The 19748-nt window shown below is 50.2% G+C and overlaps 1 protein-coding gene across 1 annotated transcript in view; it reads right to left on the reverse strand.

Moving 5' to 3' along the window:
* The window catches only part of LOC147091320 (haptoglobin-like), a 35193-nt gene extending 34635 nt beyond the window's left edge, over positions 1-558 (reverse strand). Inside the window, exon 1 of the mRNA XM_085976739.1 lies at positions 334-558. Within this exon, the coding sequence (XP_085832865.1) occupies positions 334-338 (5 nt within the window). The 5' untranslated portion in view covers positions 339-558. The remainder of the gene's footprint in view (positions 1-333) is intronic.
* Positions 559-19748: the final 19190 nt, after the last annotated feature.

Raw genomic sequence — 19748 nt, forward strand, 5'->3', positions numbered from 1 at the left:
AGGGCAGGTACAGCACGGGTTAGATACAGAGTAAAGCTCCCTCTACACTGTCCCATCATACACTCCCAGGGCAGGTACAGCACGGGTTAGATACAGAGTAAAACTCCCTCTACACTGTCCCATCAAACACTCCCAGGGCAGGTACAGCACGGGTTAGATACAGAGTAAAGCTCTCTCTACACTGTCCCGTCAAACACTCCCAGGACAGGTACAGCACCGGTTAGATACAGAGTAAAGCTCCCTCTACACTGTCCCGTCAAACACTCCCAGGAGAGGTACAGCACCGGTTAGATACAGAGTAAAGCTCCCTCTAAACACGAAAGATCTGCTTACCACATGATGGCAGCTGAATCCCGCGTTGTCACTCAAAGACCTTCCGTCTGTCCGATGAGGGGCCGGGACTGCTTCAGAGCGTGAAGAGCTTGAGTGTCCGGCTGGCGTCTCTGCTGGCTGAAGGAACGTTCTTATAGAGGTCCCTGTCCCGCCTTGGAAAACCCTGGTAACTTTCCACCCGGCTGTTCTCTGGAGCAGTGATCCCAATTGCTCCGCCCTCCACTCCGGCCTTCCCTCCGCCTCCACTGACTCGAAAAGCAAATGCGTCCTATCTCCAAACACCATGAACTTTGTGTGACGACAGAGGTCACCATCGGAACACACACCAGCGGAGCTAACGGTGTGTGGGGGCGGACAGCCAAGTTTAAGGTAAAATCTGTGAGGCTATGCAAACCGAACCTTGGCCAGCTGTGGAGAGTATTCCATCACACTCCTTACTTGTGCCTTGTAGATGGTGGAAAGTCTAAGGATAAGGGATAAGCCATTTAGGACTGAGATGAGGAGGAATTTCTTCACCCAGAGAGTGGTGAACCTGTGGAATTCTCTACCACACAAGGCAGCTGAGGCTAATTCATTAAATATATTCAAAAAGGAGTTGGATATATTTCTTAAGGCTAAAGGGATCAAGGGGTATGGGGAGAAGGCAGGGACAGGGTACTGAATTTGGATGATCAGCCATGATCGCATTGAATGGCGGAGCAGGCTCGAGGGGCCGAATGGCCTACTCCTGCTCCTATCTTCTATGTTTCTATAAATTCAAGTTGAAACTCAAAAGGTTAGTATGCAAGTGCAGCAAGTGATTAAGAAGGCCAATGGAATGTTGGCTTTCATTGCTAGGGGGATAGAATATAAAAATAGGGAGGTATTGCTTCAGTTGTACAAGGTATTGGTGAGACCGCACCTGGAATACTGCGTACAGTTTTGGTGTCCATACTTAAGAAAGGACATACTTGCTCTCGAGTCAGTACAAAGAAGGTTCACTCGGTTAATCCCGGGGATGAGGGGATGGACATATGAGGAGAGGTTTGTGGTGTATGTAACCTGTTCCACCTTAAGAGAACTACCTTAAGAGATGTACTACTTTCTCTTGGCTGCTGTATACTGTAATACCGGTGGTGACCACACCGGTATATAAGTGTTGTGTAGGGATTAGCTGGGCAGTTCAGCCCTGACCCCCGAATAGTAAAGACCTGTTAAAAGTTATTCTTGTTGTCTGTGTCCAGTGATTGATCCTAAGCATAACTGAGACACACAGACTCAACAGTGGTGACGAGTCCGATCTTACCCTGCGGCAGTTTTACATCCAAGGCAGCTTCGTCCTCAGAACGGGCGTCGAGAAGAGGCATCTGCCCTCATCATCCTGCTGAGCACCATCGCACGGGAGGCATCGAGAACCCGGGTTAAAAAGAAAAATTCTGACCACGAAGCCCTCCATCAGCGACAGGCAGTGATCATCCCTTCTGCCACGGTGGTGGGTAAGCCGATCAGCGGACACGAGCAGAAAGTCGGCCCCGCGTTGGCTGTGGAGCAGGGGAGGGAAAACGGAGGAATAAGGGCGGAGAACTCGACCACGTGCCGGTAAAAAGGGCTGGGCTGCAATCGAGGCCGAGAGGCGCAGCGACTGGGGCAGCTTAAGGCTCGAGAGCTGCGGAGAACTCAAACGCAGCCGGTGTAAAGGACCGGGCTGCAAGCGGGGGCTGCGAGGCAAAGCAGCATGGGGGAGTGAGAACCGCTGGGGAGGCGAGAACGGCAGCAGCAAGGCAATCGCCATTGCAGCCAGCGGGGGAAGAAGGCAAATGCGGGAATCCACCATTGCAGTCGGCGGGGGAAGAATATGAGCGCGGGAAAGACCGCCAAGGCGCGGGAAGCCGCCATTTTAGTAGACGGGGGAAGAAGACAAGCGTGGGAAGCCGCCATTTTGAGAAAAAGAAAAATTTAAAAGCTTGCAAGGATGCCTAAACATGGGAACATTAATACCTTTGATAGCGATAATCGAAGATTGGACCATGTATGTAGAACGCATGGAAGTTTATTGTAAAGCAAATAAGGTACCAGATGATGAGAAAGCACTAACCTTATTAAGCTCAATGGGGTGCGAAGACATACGGGCTATTGAAGCACCTTCTATCACCAAATAAACCGGCGGATCAGACTTTCACGAATATTGTTACTGTCCTGAAAAATCATTTAAACCCCACGCCGCTGATGATAGCGGAGCGATTTAAATTTTACAGAAGAATGCAGCTGAAAGACGAAAGCAACGCTGAATTTTTAATTGAACTGCGTAAGCTATCGAAGTACTGTCAGTTTGGAACAGGACTAGAAGATGCGCTGAGAGATAAATTTGTGTGTGGATTGTTAAAAGAAGGAACACAAAAGCGACTGCTTGAGGAGAATGATCTTACGCTTGATAAAGCTATCACTATTGCAGCATCGCAAGAAGCCGCAGTGAGAGGCACAGCGGAAATGCAGCTACGGTCACCGGAACTCAGCACCAATCAAGATGGTCTTGGGTACAGTAAAATGTTATCGTTGTGGAAAGACAACGCACGATCAGAACGAGTGCCTGGTTCAAAAATCAGGAATGCAGAAAATGTGGCAGGCTTGGTCACATAGCTAAAGTATGCCAGTCAGGAAAGAAGACCAGCAACAAAAAGTCACCGCAGGAAAAGTACAGAAAGGTACACAAGGTGACAGAGAACAGTTCGAACGAACAGAAGTCAGATTCAGACTCCAGCAGTAATGAACTGGGTAGTCTAAGAGTACACAATGTTGGTAAGGAAGCAGACCTCCAAACAATTTGGGTCACACTTCAGATAGCAGGAGTCCAAGTGAAGATGGAATTGGACACTGGATCGGCATTTACAGTCATGAATAAGCAAGATAACAAAAGGTTATTCCCACATATTCCCCTACAGGATACGGAGATTGTATTGAAAACATACACGGGGAAAAGAGTATACCCCATCGGGAAGATAGAGGTAAAGGTGGTCCACAAGGGCAAAGAAAGCCGAGGAATGGACCTATATGTGCTACCTGAGGGAGATCCACCACTACTGGGACGGGAGTGGATTAGGAAAATAAATATGGACTGGCATTCCTTAAAAGCACTAACGGTAGATTCCGGTAAAAAAGATGTCAAACCTAAACGATTGTCCAGAATATTGGACGATGCTAAAGAGGTGTTCCAACAGGGACTGGGAACACTGAGAGGAATTACGGCAAACATCAAGGTTGAAGAACATGCAAACCCGAAATTTTTCAAAGCCAGACCGGTACCTTATGCGATACGACCTGCTGTGGAAGCTGAGCTGGAAGGGCTAGAACGTTCAGGAGTACTGTCTAAGGTAGACTGGAGTGAGTGGGCTACGCCCATTGTTCCCGTCATGAAGCGTTCATCGAGCAACAAGCTGGGGGAACCGGGGAAGGTTCGCATCTGTGGAGATTTCAAGATCACTGTTAATCCGGTGCTTCACACGGTGCAGTATCCGCTTCCGTGGATTGAGGATATCTTCGCTTCGTTGTCTGGCGGGAAACACTTCACCAAGATAGACCTGGCGCAGGCGTACTTACAGATGGAAGTTGAGGAAGAGTCACGCCAGTATCTCACGATCAACACGCATAGAGGCTTGTACCGGTATAATAGACTGGTTTTTGGAGTGGCATCGGCGCCAGCAATTTGGCAGAGGGCCATGGAGCAGGTATTACAGGGAATTCCAAGCACACAATGTTACCTGGACGATATTCTGATTACAGGAGATGATGACGAGGAACACCTTGCAAATTTGGAACTGGTGCTCACCAGATTGAAAGAATATGGACTTCGAGTTAATCGCCAGAAATGTGAGTTCTTTCAGAAGCGGATCTCGTACTGTGGTCATGTCATTGACCAGGAGGGGCTTCATAAGTCTCCTGACAAGATCGAAGCTGTTGTGAAGGCGCCCGCTCCGGATAATGTATCCCAGTTGAGGTCGCTCCTAGGGTTGATTAACTATTACCATAAGTTTCTGCCAAATTTATCCATGGTGCTGCACCTGCTGAACGCTCTTTTGCAGAAGGGAGTACCATGGAAGTGGAGCGAGGACTGTAAGAGGGCCTTTCGCAAAAGCAAGGCATTGATCACCTCAGAGGAAGTGTTGGCTCACTTCAACCCAACGCTGCCTATTCGTTTGGCTTGTGATGCTTCTCCATATGGTATTGGGGCAGTACTCTCACACAAGTTGCCAAATGGCCTGGAGAGGCCAGTCGCATTCGCATCCAGATCATTGACCTCCGCGGAGCGCAACTATGCTCAGATAGATAGGGAGGCTCTCAGCCTTGTGTGGGGAGTAAAGAAGTTTAATCATTACCTGCAGGGCCAAAAGTTTACGCTTCTGACAGACCACCAGCCGTTGGTATCCATTTTTAACCCTAAGAAGGGTGTTTCGGTGATGACAGCACAGAGACTCCAGAGATGGTCCCTTTTCCTAGGGGCACATCAATATCAGATTGAATTCAAAGGTACAAAGCAGCATGGTAATGCTGATGGGCTGTTGCGCCTGCCACTACCTACAGAGGAGGAGGCACCGACGGTTGACCCTTTTGAGTTATTTCACTCGAACATCATCGAATGTTTACCAGTCACCAATGCAAGTATTGAAAGAGAAACCAGGAACGACCCGACACTGTCCCGGGTCTACGAAGTGACAGTGAAGGGATGGCCAGCACATGGTGATCCACTGTTACCGGCATTCTCAGCAAGACGAGAACAGCTGTCCGTCTGTCAAGGAACATTGATGTATGGAACAAGGGTGATTATTCCTCCTAAGTTAAGAGAGAGAGTTCTAAAGGAACTGCATGAAGGTCATCTGGGGGGAGTCAAGATGAAAAGCCTTGCTAGGGCTTATGTGTGGTGGCCGGGTATCGACCAACAGATAGAGGATCTGACGAAAAGCTGCTCAGGGTGCCAAAAAGTGCAAAATGCACCTCCGACTGCACCGCTGCATCCATGGGAATGGCCTTCAACCCCATGGCAATGTGTACATATTGACTTTGCAGGTCCATTCATGGACTCCATGTTTTTAATTGCGGTTGACGCACATTCTAAATGGCCAGAAGTGATTAAGATGACTACCACTACCTCAGAAAAGACGATCGCGGTGCTAAGAACGATATTTGCAAGAAATGGATTGCCAGAACAAATATGTTCAGACAACGGACCGCAGTTCGTGTCAGAAGAATTCCAGAAATTCATGAAGAAGAATGGGGTGAAACATTATACCTCTGCCCCATATCATCCGGCTACAAACTGGTTGGCCGAGAGATTTGTACAAACGTTCAAAAAAGCAATAAAGGCCATGAGCGAAGATCAGATTCCACTACAACACAAGGTGGACAAATTCCTACTGGCATATCGAAACGCCACTCATGCAGTGACAAACCAAAGTCCTGCCATGATGTTCTATAACAGGATGTTGCGGTCCAGGTTGGACTTGTTAAAACCAAATGTGCGGAGGGAAGTTGAAAATAAACAGTTCCAGCATATAAATAACAAGACCACTCGGAGTTTCGAAATAGGACAACCAGTGTTAGCCCGGGACTATAAAAACGAGAAATGGCAATCTGGAACAATTCGGGCCAGACAAGGACCCCTGATGTACACGGTAGATATTGGTGAAAATGTAATACGGCGTCATGCTGACCAACTGGTAGAATCGAGAACAAGGGTCGAACCCATGGTTACGGCAGAGACAACCGTGGAAGAAGTTAGTGAACCTGAAGCATCTACCTCAGAAGTGAATGTACCTGATGGTGATGTCCAATCCATAAGAGACCAACTAGATGAGTCACCCCAGCAACGAGAATCAGAGACCCCTGAAAGGCGTTATCCAACTCGAATCAGGAGGCCTCCTCAGAGACTGAATCTTTGAACTGTTTTGCATGAAGTTGTATATATATATATGTTATTATGTTATGTTAAATGGGGATATAACTGTTAAGCTAAAAAGGGAGGATTGTGGTGTATGTAACCTGTTCCACCTTAAGAGAACTACCTTAAGAGATGTACTTTCTCTTGGCTGCTGTATACAGTAATACCGGTGGTGACCACACCGGTATATAAGTGTTGTGTAGGGATTTGCTGGGCAGTTCAGCCCTGACCTCCGAATAGTAAAGACCTGTTAAAAGTTATTCTTGTTGTCTGTGTCCAGTGATTGATCCTAAGCATAACTGAGACACACAGACTCAACAAGGTTGAGTAGATTGGGACTCTACTCATTGGAGTTCAGAAGAATGAGAGGCGATCTTATTGAAACATATAAGATTGTGAAGGGGTTGGATCGGGTGGATGCGGGGAAGATGTTCCCGATGATGGGTGAAACTAGAACTAGGGGGCATAGTCTTAGAATAAGGGGCTGCTCTTTCAAAACTGAGATGAGGAGGAACTACTTCACTCAGAGGGTGGTAGGTCCATGGAATATGCTGCCCCAAAAAGCTGTAGAAGCTACATCATTACATAAATTTAAAACAGAAATAGACAGTTTCCCAGAAGTAAAGGGAATTAAGGGTTACGGGGAGCAGGCAGGAATTTGGACATGAGTCTAGGTTCGGATCGGTCATGGCCCTGTGGGTAGCGGAGCGGGCCCAGGGGCCGTGTAGCCTGATCCTGCTCCTATTTCATGTGTCTAATTCTGTTAGATTCAGGAGATGGTTCTGTGATAGTGGATTGGCAGTTAGGATCAGATCAGCCATGATCTTATTGAATGGCGGAGCAGGCTCGAGGGGCCGATTGGCCTACTCCTGCTCCTATTTCTTATGTTCTTATGTTTTTGATGTTGTTAGTGCAGGAGACAATGCTGAAAGAAGGTGACTGGTGCCCCTCTTGATCGGAGGACTGAATAGTCTGGTGTATGCAACTGGTATCATGCGATTGAGTGTCACGCAGGAACATTAGGCGTAGGAGGAGGCCATTCAGCCCCTCGAGCCTGTTACCATAGGAACAGGGGTAGGCCATTCAGCCCCCTCGAGCCTGTTACACAGGAACAGGCAGAGGCCATTCAGCCCCTCGAGCCTGTTACACAGGAACAGGAAGAGGCCATTCAGCCCCTCGAGCCTGTTACACAGGAACAGGGGTAGGCCATTCAGCCCCTCGAGCCTGTTACACAGGAACTGGAGGAGGCCATTCAGCCCCTCGAGCCTGTTACACAGGAACAGGCGGAGGCCATTCAGCCCTTCAAATCTGTTACATAGGAACAGGAGGAGGCCATTCAGCCCCTCAAGCCTGTTACACAGGAATAGGAGGAGGCCATGCAGCCCCTTGAACCTGTTACACAGGAACAGCAGTAGACCCATTCAGCCCCTCGAATCTGTTACACAACAGGAGAAAGTCATTCTGACCCTCGAGCCTTTTACATAGGTACAGGAGGAGGCCATTCAGGCCCTTGAACCTGTCACACAGGAACAGCAGTAGACCCATTCAGCCCCTCGAATCTGTTACACAACACGAGAAAGTCATTCAGACCCTCGAGCCTTTTACATAGGTACAGGAGGAGGCCATTCAGTCCCCCTCATGCCTGTTACATAGGAACAGGAAGAGACCATTCAACCCCTTGAGCTTTTTACCTTTGAACAGGATGGGGCCATTTAGCCCCCCTTGAGCCTGTTACATGGGAACAGGAGGAGGCCATTCAGCCACTTTGACTGTTACACAGGTATAGGAGAAGGCCATTCAGCCCTCCTGGAGCCTGCTACACTGGAAAAGGAAGAGGCCATTCAGCCCCTCAAGCCCGATATATAGCAACAGGAGTTTGCGCACTCACTCCTCAAGTCTGTTACACAGAAACAGGAGGAGGTCATTCAGCCTCCCTGATGCCTGTTACACAGGAACAGGAAGAGGCCATTCAGCCCCTTGAGCCTGTTACATTAGAACAGGTGTAGGCCCATTCAACCACTCGAATCTGTTACACAGGAACAGGAGAAGGTCATTCAGACCCTTGAGCCTTTTACATAGGAACAGGAGGAGGCCCATTCAGCCCCTCGAGCCTGTTACATAGGAACAGGTGGAGGCCATTCACCCCTCTAGCCTGTTACATAGGAACAGGAGGAGGCCCATTCAACTGCTCAAGCCTGTTACATTGGAACAGGAGGAGGCCCATTCAGCCCCTCGAGCCTGTTACATAGGAAAAGGTGGAGGCCATTCAGCTCCTCGAGCCTGTTACATAGGAACAGGAGGAGGCCCATTCAGCCCCTCGATTCTATTACATTGGAACAGGAGGAGGCCGTTCACCCCTCGAACCTGTTACATAGGAACAGGTGGAGGCCATTCAGCTCCTCGAGCCTGTTACATAGGAAAAGGAGGAGGCCATTTAGTCCCCTCAAGCCAATTATATAGGAACAGGAAGAGGCCATTCAGCCCCCTCAAACCTGTTACTCAGGAACAGAAAGATGCCATTCAGCCCCCTTGAACCTGTTAAACAGGAACAGGAGGATGGCGTTCACCACCTTGAACCCATTACACAGGACCAGGAGGCTATTCAGCCCCTTAATCCTGTTACACAAGAACAGGAGTAGGCCTAGTCAGGCCCTCAAGCCTGCTTCGCCATTCAGTCGATCATGGCTGATCTGTATCCTAACTCCATTTACTTACCTTTGCTCCATATCCCTTGATACCCTTACACAATAAAAAAATATCGATTGCAGTTTTGAAAGTGCCAATTGACCCCCAGCAGCCACAGTTTTTTGAGGGCGAGAGTTCCAGATTTCCACTAGCCTTAGTGTGAAGAAGTGCTTCCTGACATCACCCCAGAATGGCCATGTTCTGGGTTCCCCCACCAGAGGAAATAGTTTCTCGCTGTCTAACCGATTAACATAGAAACATAGAAGATAGGAGCAGGAGTAGGCCATTCGGCCCCTCGAGCCTGCTCCGCCATTCAATGCGATCATGGCTGATCATCCAAATTCAGTACCTGGTCCCTGCCTTCTCCCCATACCCCTTGATCCCTTTAGCCTTAAGAAATATATCCAACTCCTTCTTGAATATATTTAATGAATTGGCCTCTACTGCCTTCTGTGATAGAGAATTCCACAGGTTCACCACTCTCTGGGTGAAGAAATTCCTCCTCATTTCTGTCCTAAATGGCTTACCCCTTATCCTTAGACTGTGACCCCTGGTTCTGGACTCCCCGACCATCGGGAACATCCTTCCAGCATCTAGTCTGTCCAGTCCTGTTAGAAGTTTATAAGTTTCGATGAGATTCCCCTCTCATTCTTCTAAACTCCAGCGAGTATAAGCCCAATCGACCCAATCTCTCCTCATACGTCATTCCTGCCATCCCAGGTATCAGCCTGGTGAATTTTCGCTGCACTCCTTCCATGGCAAGAACATCCTTCCTCAGATAAGGCGACCAAAACTGCACACAATACTCAAGGTGTGGTCTCACCAAGGCCCTGTGCAACTGCAGCAAGACATCCTTGTTCCTGTACTCAAATCCTCTCGCTATGAAGGCCAACATACCATTTGCCTTCTTAACCGCCTGCTGCACCTGCATGCTTACCTTCAGCGACTGGTGCACAAGGACGCCCAGGTCTCGTTGCACTTCTCCTTCTCCCAATCTATTGCCATTCAGATAATAATCTGCCTTCCTGTTTTTGACACCAAAGTAGATAACCTCGCATTTATCCACGTTATATTGCATCTGCCATGCATCTGCCCTATCGCCCAACCTGTCCAAATCATCCTGGAGTTTCTCGGCATCCTCCTCCCAGCACACACGCCCACCTAGCTTTGTGTTGTCTGCAAACTTGGAGATATCAACACCTTTAATCATCTTAAACACGTCAATTAGATCACCCCTTAAGCAGTCGTGCTTAAGATCAAATAAGCGGTGAGGGTTTCAGATTAAGGTTAGGGTCATAAGGTTAGGGTTCGTGTCAGTGGAGGTTAGGTTTTGGGGTAGGGGTTAGGGTTGGGTTAAGGTCAGGGGTTAGGGTTAGGGTCAGGGGTTAAGGTTAGGTTCAGGGGTTAGGGTTGGGTTAGTGGAGGGTTTTTAGGGTTAGAGTTAGGGTCAGGTGTTAGGGTTCGGGTCAGGGGTTAGTGGAGGGTTTTTATTGTTCGGGTTAGGGGTTCAGGTTAGGGTCAGGGGTTAGGGTTAGTAGAGGGTTTTTTAGGGTTAGGGTTAGTTCTTTCAAGTGTCTAAAATCTACCTTGAGCCCCAACTATAACCTCAGCTGAAGGTAAATGATGGCAAGTAAAACTGGACAAAAAGTCATGGAAAGCGTGAGCCAAACAAAAGTGGCAGGTAGAGTGAAACAAAATAAACTCAAGAACTGAGAATACAAACACAAGAGGGGACATTTCCCCACTGCGCGCATACCCTACCCTAACCTTAGAATGCATAAGCTTGGCTTCCATTCCCTTGAGTATAGGAGATTAAGGAGTGATCTAAGTGAGGTGTTTAAGATGATTAATGGAATTGTTCAGGAAGCTAGGGTTAGGGTTAGGATTAAGTTTAGAACTTGGAGGTGGTGGTGTTCCCATGCGCCTGCTGCCCTTGTCCTTCTAGGTGGAAGAGGTGGCGGGTTTCGGAGGTGCTGCCGAAGAAGCCTTGGCGGGTTGCTGCAGTGCATCTTGTAGATGGTACACACTGCAGCCACGGTGCGCCGGTGGTGGAGGGAGTGAATGTTTAAGGCGGTGGATGGGGTGCCAGTCATGCGGGCTGCTTTGTCCTGTGTGTGTGTGGGGTTCCGTCCCACACTGGGTGAGGATCAGGCTAACGGAGCACAGGCCGGGGACGGAGCCTGGGCCTTTCCTGCTCTGTGTGTGTGTGGGGGGCTCAGTGCCCACACCCGGTGTGAGATCAGGCTAACGGAGCACAGGCCGGGGACGGAGCCTGGGCCTTTCCTGCTCTGTGTGTGTGTGTGTGGGGTTCCGTCCCACACTGGGTGAGGATCAGGCTAACGGAGCACAGGCCGGGGACGGAGCCTGGGCCTTTCCTGCTCTGTGTGTGTGTGGGGGGCACAGTGCCCACACTGGGTGAGGATCAGGCTAATGGGGCACAGGCCGGGGACGGAGCCTGGGCCTTTCCTGCTCTGTGTGTGTGTGGGGGCTCAGTGACCACACTGGGTGTGAGATCAGGCTAACGGAGCACAGGCCGAGGATGGAGCCTGGGCCTTTCCTGCTTTGTGTGTGTGTGGGGTGTGATGAAATATGCCATTCATCACTCATCTGTATTCTCTGTGTGATTGTGCCTGTGACTATGGTTTAGTTTCAGTTTCATTTCCCTTACCTCAGTTCCGTTTCCTCACCTTGTATTGTATTGTGTGTAGGGCTCCGCCCATACCTGGCCCCGATGTAAGCAGGCTCAGCGTGCCTCACATCCAGTACTGCAGACCTCTGGATGGAAGACACCTCTCCACTGTGTGTTACCTTCTAAGTTAATAAAAGCCTTGTTTTGTTCCGCTAACATTGAGTCTCGGATTTATTGAGGCACATCAATTTTATTAACTTACTTTTCAACACAATGGATCAACTCTTGAAACCCGAACGTTTGGATTTGGACCAGCATGCTTCGGACGCATCGGCACGCTTCGGACACTGGTTTATGTGTATGGAATTCTTCCTGGACAATTCCGCAGCCGTCACAGGTGCTACGGACGCTGCGAGTATGAAACTCGGAATCCTGCGGAATTGGGTAAGCCACAGGGTTTACTCCCTCATCCAAGACGCCGACACGTACCCGGCCGCCTGCAACATCTTAAAGGCGCATTACCAGCAGCCTACGAATGAGGTGTATGCTAGGCATCTGCTCGCTACTCGCGCACAGCGACCTGGGGAATCGCTGGATGAGTTCCTAGTCACCCTGAAAACGCTTGGCAAAGACTGCAAGTGCCAAGATGTAAAAGCCGCAGTGTACACTGACGAGCTTGTTCGCGATGCCTTCATCACAGGCCTCAGCTCCACTTACATCCGGCAGAGACTGCTGGAAAAAAACGGGATTGGACCTGAAACAGGCTGTGGACACATCGCGATCCCTGGATGTGGCCCAGAGAAACTCGGACGCCTACTCTTCAGCCCGCGCCGCCCACGCCGCCACATGTGCACCAAGGGCGCCGCCATCTTGGAAGGCATCTTCCCCGCCCGGCAGCCCGACACCGTCGGGGCCCCGCTCTCCCCCCAGAAGCCCTACGACAGCCGCGACGCGTCAGGGCCCCAACTGCTACTTCTGCGGGCAGTCGAAGCACACCAGAAACCTGTGCCCGGCGAAAGGCACCACCTGCTTTAAGTGCGGTAAGAAGGGGCACTTCGGGAAGGTGTGCAGAGGGGACCCCGCTGGAAAACCCGCCACCGCCGCGTGTGCGCCGTGGGAGCGGCCATCTTGGACGCTATCTTGCCCGACCTCGTGGGGTCCACCATCTTGTGAGCAGACAGCGTGGACGCCATCTTGTCTCGATCAGGGCCCTACAGTGGCATCGGTCACAGTGGACCAGACCAGGCCGCACCCGCTATCCAAATCAATGGTGGACATCGAGGTAAACGGGTGCGGGGTTAAATGTTTAATTGACAGTGGAAGCACGGAGAGTTTTATCCACCCTGAACTAGCACAACAACTCTCCCTAAAGGTGGTCCCTACTCGGGGTACCATCTCTATGGCTGATAAAACGCAGACATCGACCATTATGGGTTACTGCACGGTACAATTGTCCATTAACGGAACTGTTTACGATAATTTTAAAGTACTAATCATGAAGAATCTATGTGCGAGCGTGATCTTGGGCCTGGATTTCCAGTGCCACCACCAAAGCATCACGCTCAATTACGGTGGGTTCCAGCCGCCCCTCACAGTGTGCGGTCTGGCTACCCTGAAGGTAAAGCCGCCTTCGCTATTCGCGAACCTTGCCCCTAACTGCCGGCCAATAGCGACCAAAAGCAGGAGGTACAGCTGGGAGGACAGGCGGTTTATCACGGCCGAGGTGGACAGGCTCCTGAAGGAGCGCATTATTGAACGCAGCAACAGCCCGTGGCGCGCCCAAGTGGTGGTGGTAAGGGGTAGCGAGAAGAAACGGATGGTGATCGACTATAGCCAAACGATCAACAGGTACACCCAACTAGACGCCTACCCGCTGCCCCGCATATCAGAAATGGTGAACCAAATCGCCCAATACCGGGTGTTCTCCACCATACCTCAAGTCAGCGTACCACCAGCTTCCTATCAGACCAGAGGACCGCCCATACACCGCCTTCGAGGCGAACGGACGCCTCTACCAATTCCTCAGAGTCCCCTTTGGGGTGACGAATGGGGTCTCGGTCTTCCAGATCGAGATGGACCGCATGGTCGATGACCACCACTTGCAGGCAACCTTCCCCTACCTCGACAATGTCACCATCTGCGGTCACAACCAGCAGGATCACGACTCGAACCTCGAGAGGTTCCTGAAAACAGCACAAAAACTCAACCTCACTTACAACAAGGACAAGTGCGTTTACAACACCACGCGCCTCTGCATACTAGGCAGCGTGGTGGAGAATGGGGAAATCGGACCAGACCCCGACCGATTGAGCCCCCTACGGGAGCTGCCCCTGCCCAACACTCCCAAAGCCCTGAAAAGGTGCCTGGGGTTATTTTCTTATTATTCCCAATGGGTCCCCAACTACTCCGACAAAGCCCGCCCCCTCTTGAAAGCATCCTCTTTTCCGCTCTCTGCTGAGGCCCACGCCGCCTTCAAAAGCATTAAGCGGGATATTGAGCGGGCCACGCTACAGGCAGTGGACGAGAACACTCCCTTTCAAGTGGAAAGTGATGCGTCTGACTTTACCTTGGCGGCCACCCTCAACCAGGCGGGGCGGCCCGTAGCTTTCTTCTCGAGGACCCTCCAAGGGCCCGAGATCAGACACTCCTCCGTGGAAAAGGAGGCCCAAGCCATCGTGGAGGCAGTGCGCCACTGGCGCCACTACCTAGCCGGCAAACGCTTCACCCTACTTACCGACCAGCGGTCGGTAGTGTTTATGTTCAATAATAAACAGAGGGGGAAGATTAAAAATGATAAGATTCTTAGGTGGCGGATCGAGCTCTCCACCTTCGAGTATGACATCATTTACCGGCCAGGGGCCCTTAACGAATCCCCTGACGCCCTCTCACGAGGGATGTGTGCCAGCGCCACCGGGGATCGGCTACAGACCCTCCACAACGACCTCTGCCACCCAGGGGTCACGCGGCTGTTCCACTTCATAAAGTCCCGTAACTTACCCTACTCGATTGAGGAAGTGCGGTCTCTGACCAGGAACTGCCGCACTTGCGCTGAGTGCAAGCCTCGGTTCTACCGCCCAGATAGAGCCCACTTAATCAAAGCTACACGGCCCTTTGAGCGGCTCAGCTTGGACTTCAAGGGCCCCCTCCCGTCCGTCGACCGCAATGTTTACTTCCTGAACATTGTGGACGAATACTCCCGTTTCCAATTCGCCTTCCCCTGCCCAGACATGACCAGCGCCACGGTCATTAAATGCCTCAACAGCCTGTTCTGCCTGTTCGGTATGCCGAGCTACATCCATACGGATAAGGGGGCGTCCTTCATGAGTGAAGAGCTACACCAGTACATGCTGTCCAGGGGGATCGCCACGAGCCGTACCACCAGCTACAACCCCCGGGGTAACGGCCAAGTGGAGCGAGAGAACGGGACAGTATGGAAAGCAGTCACTCTAGCTCTAAGGACCAAGGGCCTCCCTATCTCCCGCTGGCAGGAAGTCCTCCCAGATGTGCTCCATTCGATACGGTCGCTATTGTGTACTGCCACTAATGCCACGCCTCATGAACGAATATTTGTCTTTCCCCGGAAATCCACCTCAGGCGTATCCATGCCGTCATGGCTCTCCACCCCAGGTCCGGTATTCGTGCGAAGGCATGTGAGGGGCCACAAGACGGACCCTCTCGTGGAGTCAGTGCACCTACTCCACGCCAACCCCCAATACGCGTATGTCCGGCACGCCGACGGAAGGGAGGACACCGTGTCCGTAAAAGACGTCGCCCCAGCCGGTAACGACAACAACCACGACAACAGCAGCAACAACGATCACAGCAACTCTTACCCACCCACTACTCTTTCATCACCCCTGGAAGAACAACCCTGGTGGCGCCCCCGGCAGAGACCCAGGAGGCCACCGGGGACACCCAGCCGTCACCCGCGGCACCACAACAGCCACGTCGGTCACAGAGGACGATCAAACCCCCGAACAGACTAAATCTATAGAAGGGGTGAATGTGATGAAATATGCCATTCATCACTCATCTGTATTCTCTGTGTGATTGTGCCTGTGACTGTGGTTTAGTTTCAGTTTCATTTCCCTTACATCAGTTCTGTTTCCTCACCTTGTATTGTATTGTGTGTAGGGCTCCGCCCATACCTGGCCCCTATGTAAGCAGGCTCAGCGTGCCTCACATCCAGTACTGCAGACCTCTGGATGGAAGACACCTCTCCACTGTGTGTTACCTTCTAAGTTAATAAAAGCCTTGTTTTGTTCCGCTAACATTGAGTCTCGGATTTATTGAGGCAAATCATGGGGGGCTCAGTTCCACACTGGGTGTGAGATCAGGCTAACGGAGCACAGGCCGGGGACGGAGCCTGGGCCTTTCCTGCTCTGTGTGTGTGTGGGGGGCTCAGTGCCCACACCCGGTGTGAGATCAGGCTAACTCAGCACAGGCCGGGGATGGAGCCTGGGCCTTTCTTGCTCTGTGTGTGTGTGTGGGGGGGCTCAGTCCCCACACCGGGTGTGAGATCAGGCTAACTCAGCACAGGCCCGGGATGGAGCCTGGGCCTTTCCTGCTCTGTGTGTGTGTGGGGTTCCGTCCCACACTGGGTGAGGATCAGGCTAACGGAGCACAGGCCGGGGACGGAGCCTGGGCCTTTCCTGCTCTGTTTGTGTCTGGGGCTCAGTACCCACACCGGGTGTGAGATCAGGCTAACGGAGCACAGGCCGGGGACGGAGCCTGGGCCTTTCCTGCTCTGTTTGTGTCTGGGGCTCTGTACACACACCGGGTGTGAGATCAGGCTAACGGAGCACAGGCCGGGGATGGAGCCTGAGCCTTTCCTGCTCTGTGTGTGTGCGGGGGGCTCAGTGCCCACACTGGGTGAGGATCAGGCTAACGTAGCACAGGCCGGGGACTGAGCCTGGGCCTTTCCTGCTCTGTTTGTGTCTGGGGCTCTGTACCCACACCGGGTGTGAGATCAGGCTAACGGAGCACAGGCCGGGGATGGAGCCTGAGCCTTTCCTGCTCTGTGTGTGTGGGGGGGGCTCAGTGCCCACACTGGGTGAGGATCAGGCTAACGTAGCACAGGCCGGGGACGGAGCCTGGGCGTTTCCTGCTCTGTGTGTGGAGCTCAGAAGCGGTGATGTTACGCAGGCAGAAGTAGGCGGTTTCGGGGATGGAGATCACACTGGGTCACAAGCTGGGTTTGCAAAATGTTTTGCTGATTCCTATTTTTCTATCTTATCTCTTCTTGATGTTCTGCCAAAGCAAAGAACTGCCTGTAATGATATCACTGCCCCTGGAGAAGGGCATTTTATTTCATAATGATTGACCATCAGAAAGTACAAACACTCACCTCAGCTCACCTCCCACACAACCAAACTCCCTGACCCGTGCTCTCCCTCCACCCTCACTGTCCCTGTTCTAATCCTTCCATCGGCTAGCATGTTTCCTCAGCCCGTCTCGCTCTCTGTCTACCTCTATCTGTCTCTCTCTTTGTCTCTTCCCCTTTCTCTGTCTCTCTCTTTCCCTCTCTCTGCCTGTTACTCTCTCTGTATCACTCTCTCTCTGTGTCTCTGCCTCTTTGTCTATTATTCTCTTGGTCTCTCTCTCTGTGCTTCTCTCTCTCTGTCTCTTTCCATCTCTCTGTCTCTCTCTCTGTCTCTTTCCATCTCTCTGTCTCTCTCTCTGTCTCCCACTCTTTCCCTCTCTCTCGCTCAATCTGCTTATCTCTCTGTTCTGTCTTCTTCTGCTTTTTTCTTCCCCTTTGTGCCTTCATCGGCCTCTCCCTCTTTCTTTGTCTTCTTCGATCTCACTCTTCCTACCTCAATCTTTTATCTTTCACTCCAATATCAGTCTCTCTTCCTCTCTCACTCTGCCTGTGTGTGTGTCTCTCTCTCTCTCCCTATCTCTCCCTCACTGTCTCTCTCACTTTCTCTATCTGTCTTTCTCCGTCTCTGCGTCTTTCTCTCACTGTCGCCAACTCCCTCTATCTCTTCTTCACTGTCTGTCTCTTTGTTTCTGTGTCTCTCCCTGTCTGTCTGTTTTTCTCCCTGTCTCTTTGTCTGTCTGTCTGCTTTTCTCCCTGTCTCCCTCTCTCTATCTGTCTGTCTCTCTCTCTATCTCTCTCTCTCTTTTTCTCCCTCTCTCTTTGTCTGTCTGTCTGTTTTTCTCCCTGTCTCTCTCTCTCTATCTGTCTGTCTCTCTGTCTCCTTATCTGTCTCTCTCTATCTGTCTGTCTCTCTCTCTATCTGTCTCTCTGTTTTTCTCCCTGTCTCCCTCTCTCTATCTGTCTGTCTCTCTCTCTATCTGTCTGTCTCTCTCTCTATCTGTCTGTCTCTCTGTTTTTCTCCCTCTCTCTTTGTCTGTCTGTCTCTCTCTCTGTCTGTCTCTCTCTCTATCTGTCTCTCTGTTTTTCTCCCTCTCTCTTTGTCTGTCTGTCTGTTTTTCTCCCTGTCTCCCTCTCTCTCTCTGTCTGTCTGTCTCTCTCTCTGTCCAATTCCAATTCCAATTCAAATGCTTTATTGGCATGAAAGTTTACAGAGAACCATATTGCCAAAGCTTACATAGCAAAAAGGTACAGTTTTCCAACATTCTGTAGGTGTCAATCGATTTGACATTTGTTGGGTACATACAATATTACTTTTAAACAATATTAGTTTTAAACAGTCTTTGTACTTCATTTGGTACGTTCAATATTAATTTTAAACAGTCTTAATTTTAAACAGTCTTAATTTTAAACAGTCCTCAGGTTGTGACATGTTGTTACATATTTGGCCCCAAGGTATGGTCTGTCTCCTTCTCCTAGGACTAATCTCAATTTTGACAGGTCATCCAATTCCTTGAAATCTGGGGTTGTTTGGCTTAGCTTGTTGAATAATATGTTTCTTGATGTGTTGAATTTTTCACATTTTAGGAGGAAATGCATTTCTGTTTCAACCTCGCCGGCCAGACATTGATCGCATATTCTATTCTCTCTAGGCTGCCAGGATTTCTTGTATCTGCCTTTTTCAATTTCCAGTTGGTGGTCGCTTAGTCTGTACCTGGTGAGGGTCTGTCTCTGTTTTGTGTCTCTGATGGTCGTGAGGTAGTCTGCCAGTTTATATTCTCTTTTTAGGGCCCGGTAACATTCTAATCTGCTTTGGCTTTCGGTTATTTTGTTCCAATGTTCCAGGTAGGTTTCTTTGCATTGTTTAATGATTTGGTTCACTCGGATTGGTGTTTGGACGGCTGTGTTGGTCTGGGGCTGGTCAGGGTCCGGCTGAGTACTTAGTTTCAGTAGCAGCTGACTCAGGGGACTCTTTTCTGGGTTTAGCTCTTGGGTCTGAAAGGCTTTGAAATGAAGGGTGTCTGGGGAGCTAGATTTGAGGTGATTTAGGAAGTTTAGTGCTCGTTTTTGGATGTTTATTATCAGTGGGTATCTGCCTAGTTCGGCTCTGCATGCATTTGTTGGCATTTTTCTTTGGGTGCGAAGGATGCTTCGGCAGAATTCTGCATGTAGGGCTTCTATTGTGTGTTTTTCCCATTTAGTGTAGCTTTGGTGATTTAGCGGGCCCCATACTTCACTACCGTACAGTGCAATGGGCAGGATTATGCTGTCAAATATTTTCAGCCAGATTTTGATTGGGATTTGGATGTTGTAGAATTTTCTTTTTATTGCATATAGGGCTCTTCGGGCTTTTTCTTTTAGTGCATTCACTGCTATGCTGAAGCTCCCTGATGCTGTAATAGTTAGACCAAGGTAGGTGTAGCTCATAGTGTGTCCTATAGTGGTATCACTGAGGGTAAACTGGTATTTGTTTTCCTGACATCTGGGCCTTTTTTGAAAAATCATGATGTTGGTTTTCTTTAGATTTACTGTTAGAGCCCAATTTTGGCAGTATTTGTCGAGTAGGTCTAGTTGTTGCTGTAATCCCTGTTCTGTGGGAGACAGCAGAACCAGGTCGTCCGCATAGAACAGGGATTTCACCTCTCCATCCAGGAGACGGAGACCTGGTGACTCGCTTTGCTCCAGCATGTCTGCTAATTCATTTATGTATATGTTGAACAGGGTCGGGCTCAAATTGCAGCCCTGCCGGACGCCTCTTCTCTGGGTGAAGAAATCAGTGCGTTTGTCTCCAATTTTGACCCCGCATTTGTTTTTCAGATACATTGATTTAATAAGGTCATAGACTTTGCCCCCTATTCCACACTGAAGAAGTT

The sequence above is a fragment of the Somniosus microcephalus genome, unplaced genomic scaffold (assembly GCF_052327205.1).
Source record: "Somniosus microcephalus isolate GS21.2 unplaced genomic scaffold, FLI_Smic_1.0 unresolved_chr3, whole genome shotgun sequence".
In the NCBI taxonomy this organism is placed as follows: domain Eukaryota; kingdom Metazoa; phylum Chordata; class Chondrichthyes; order Squaliformes; family Somniosidae; genus Somniosus; species Somniosus microcephalus.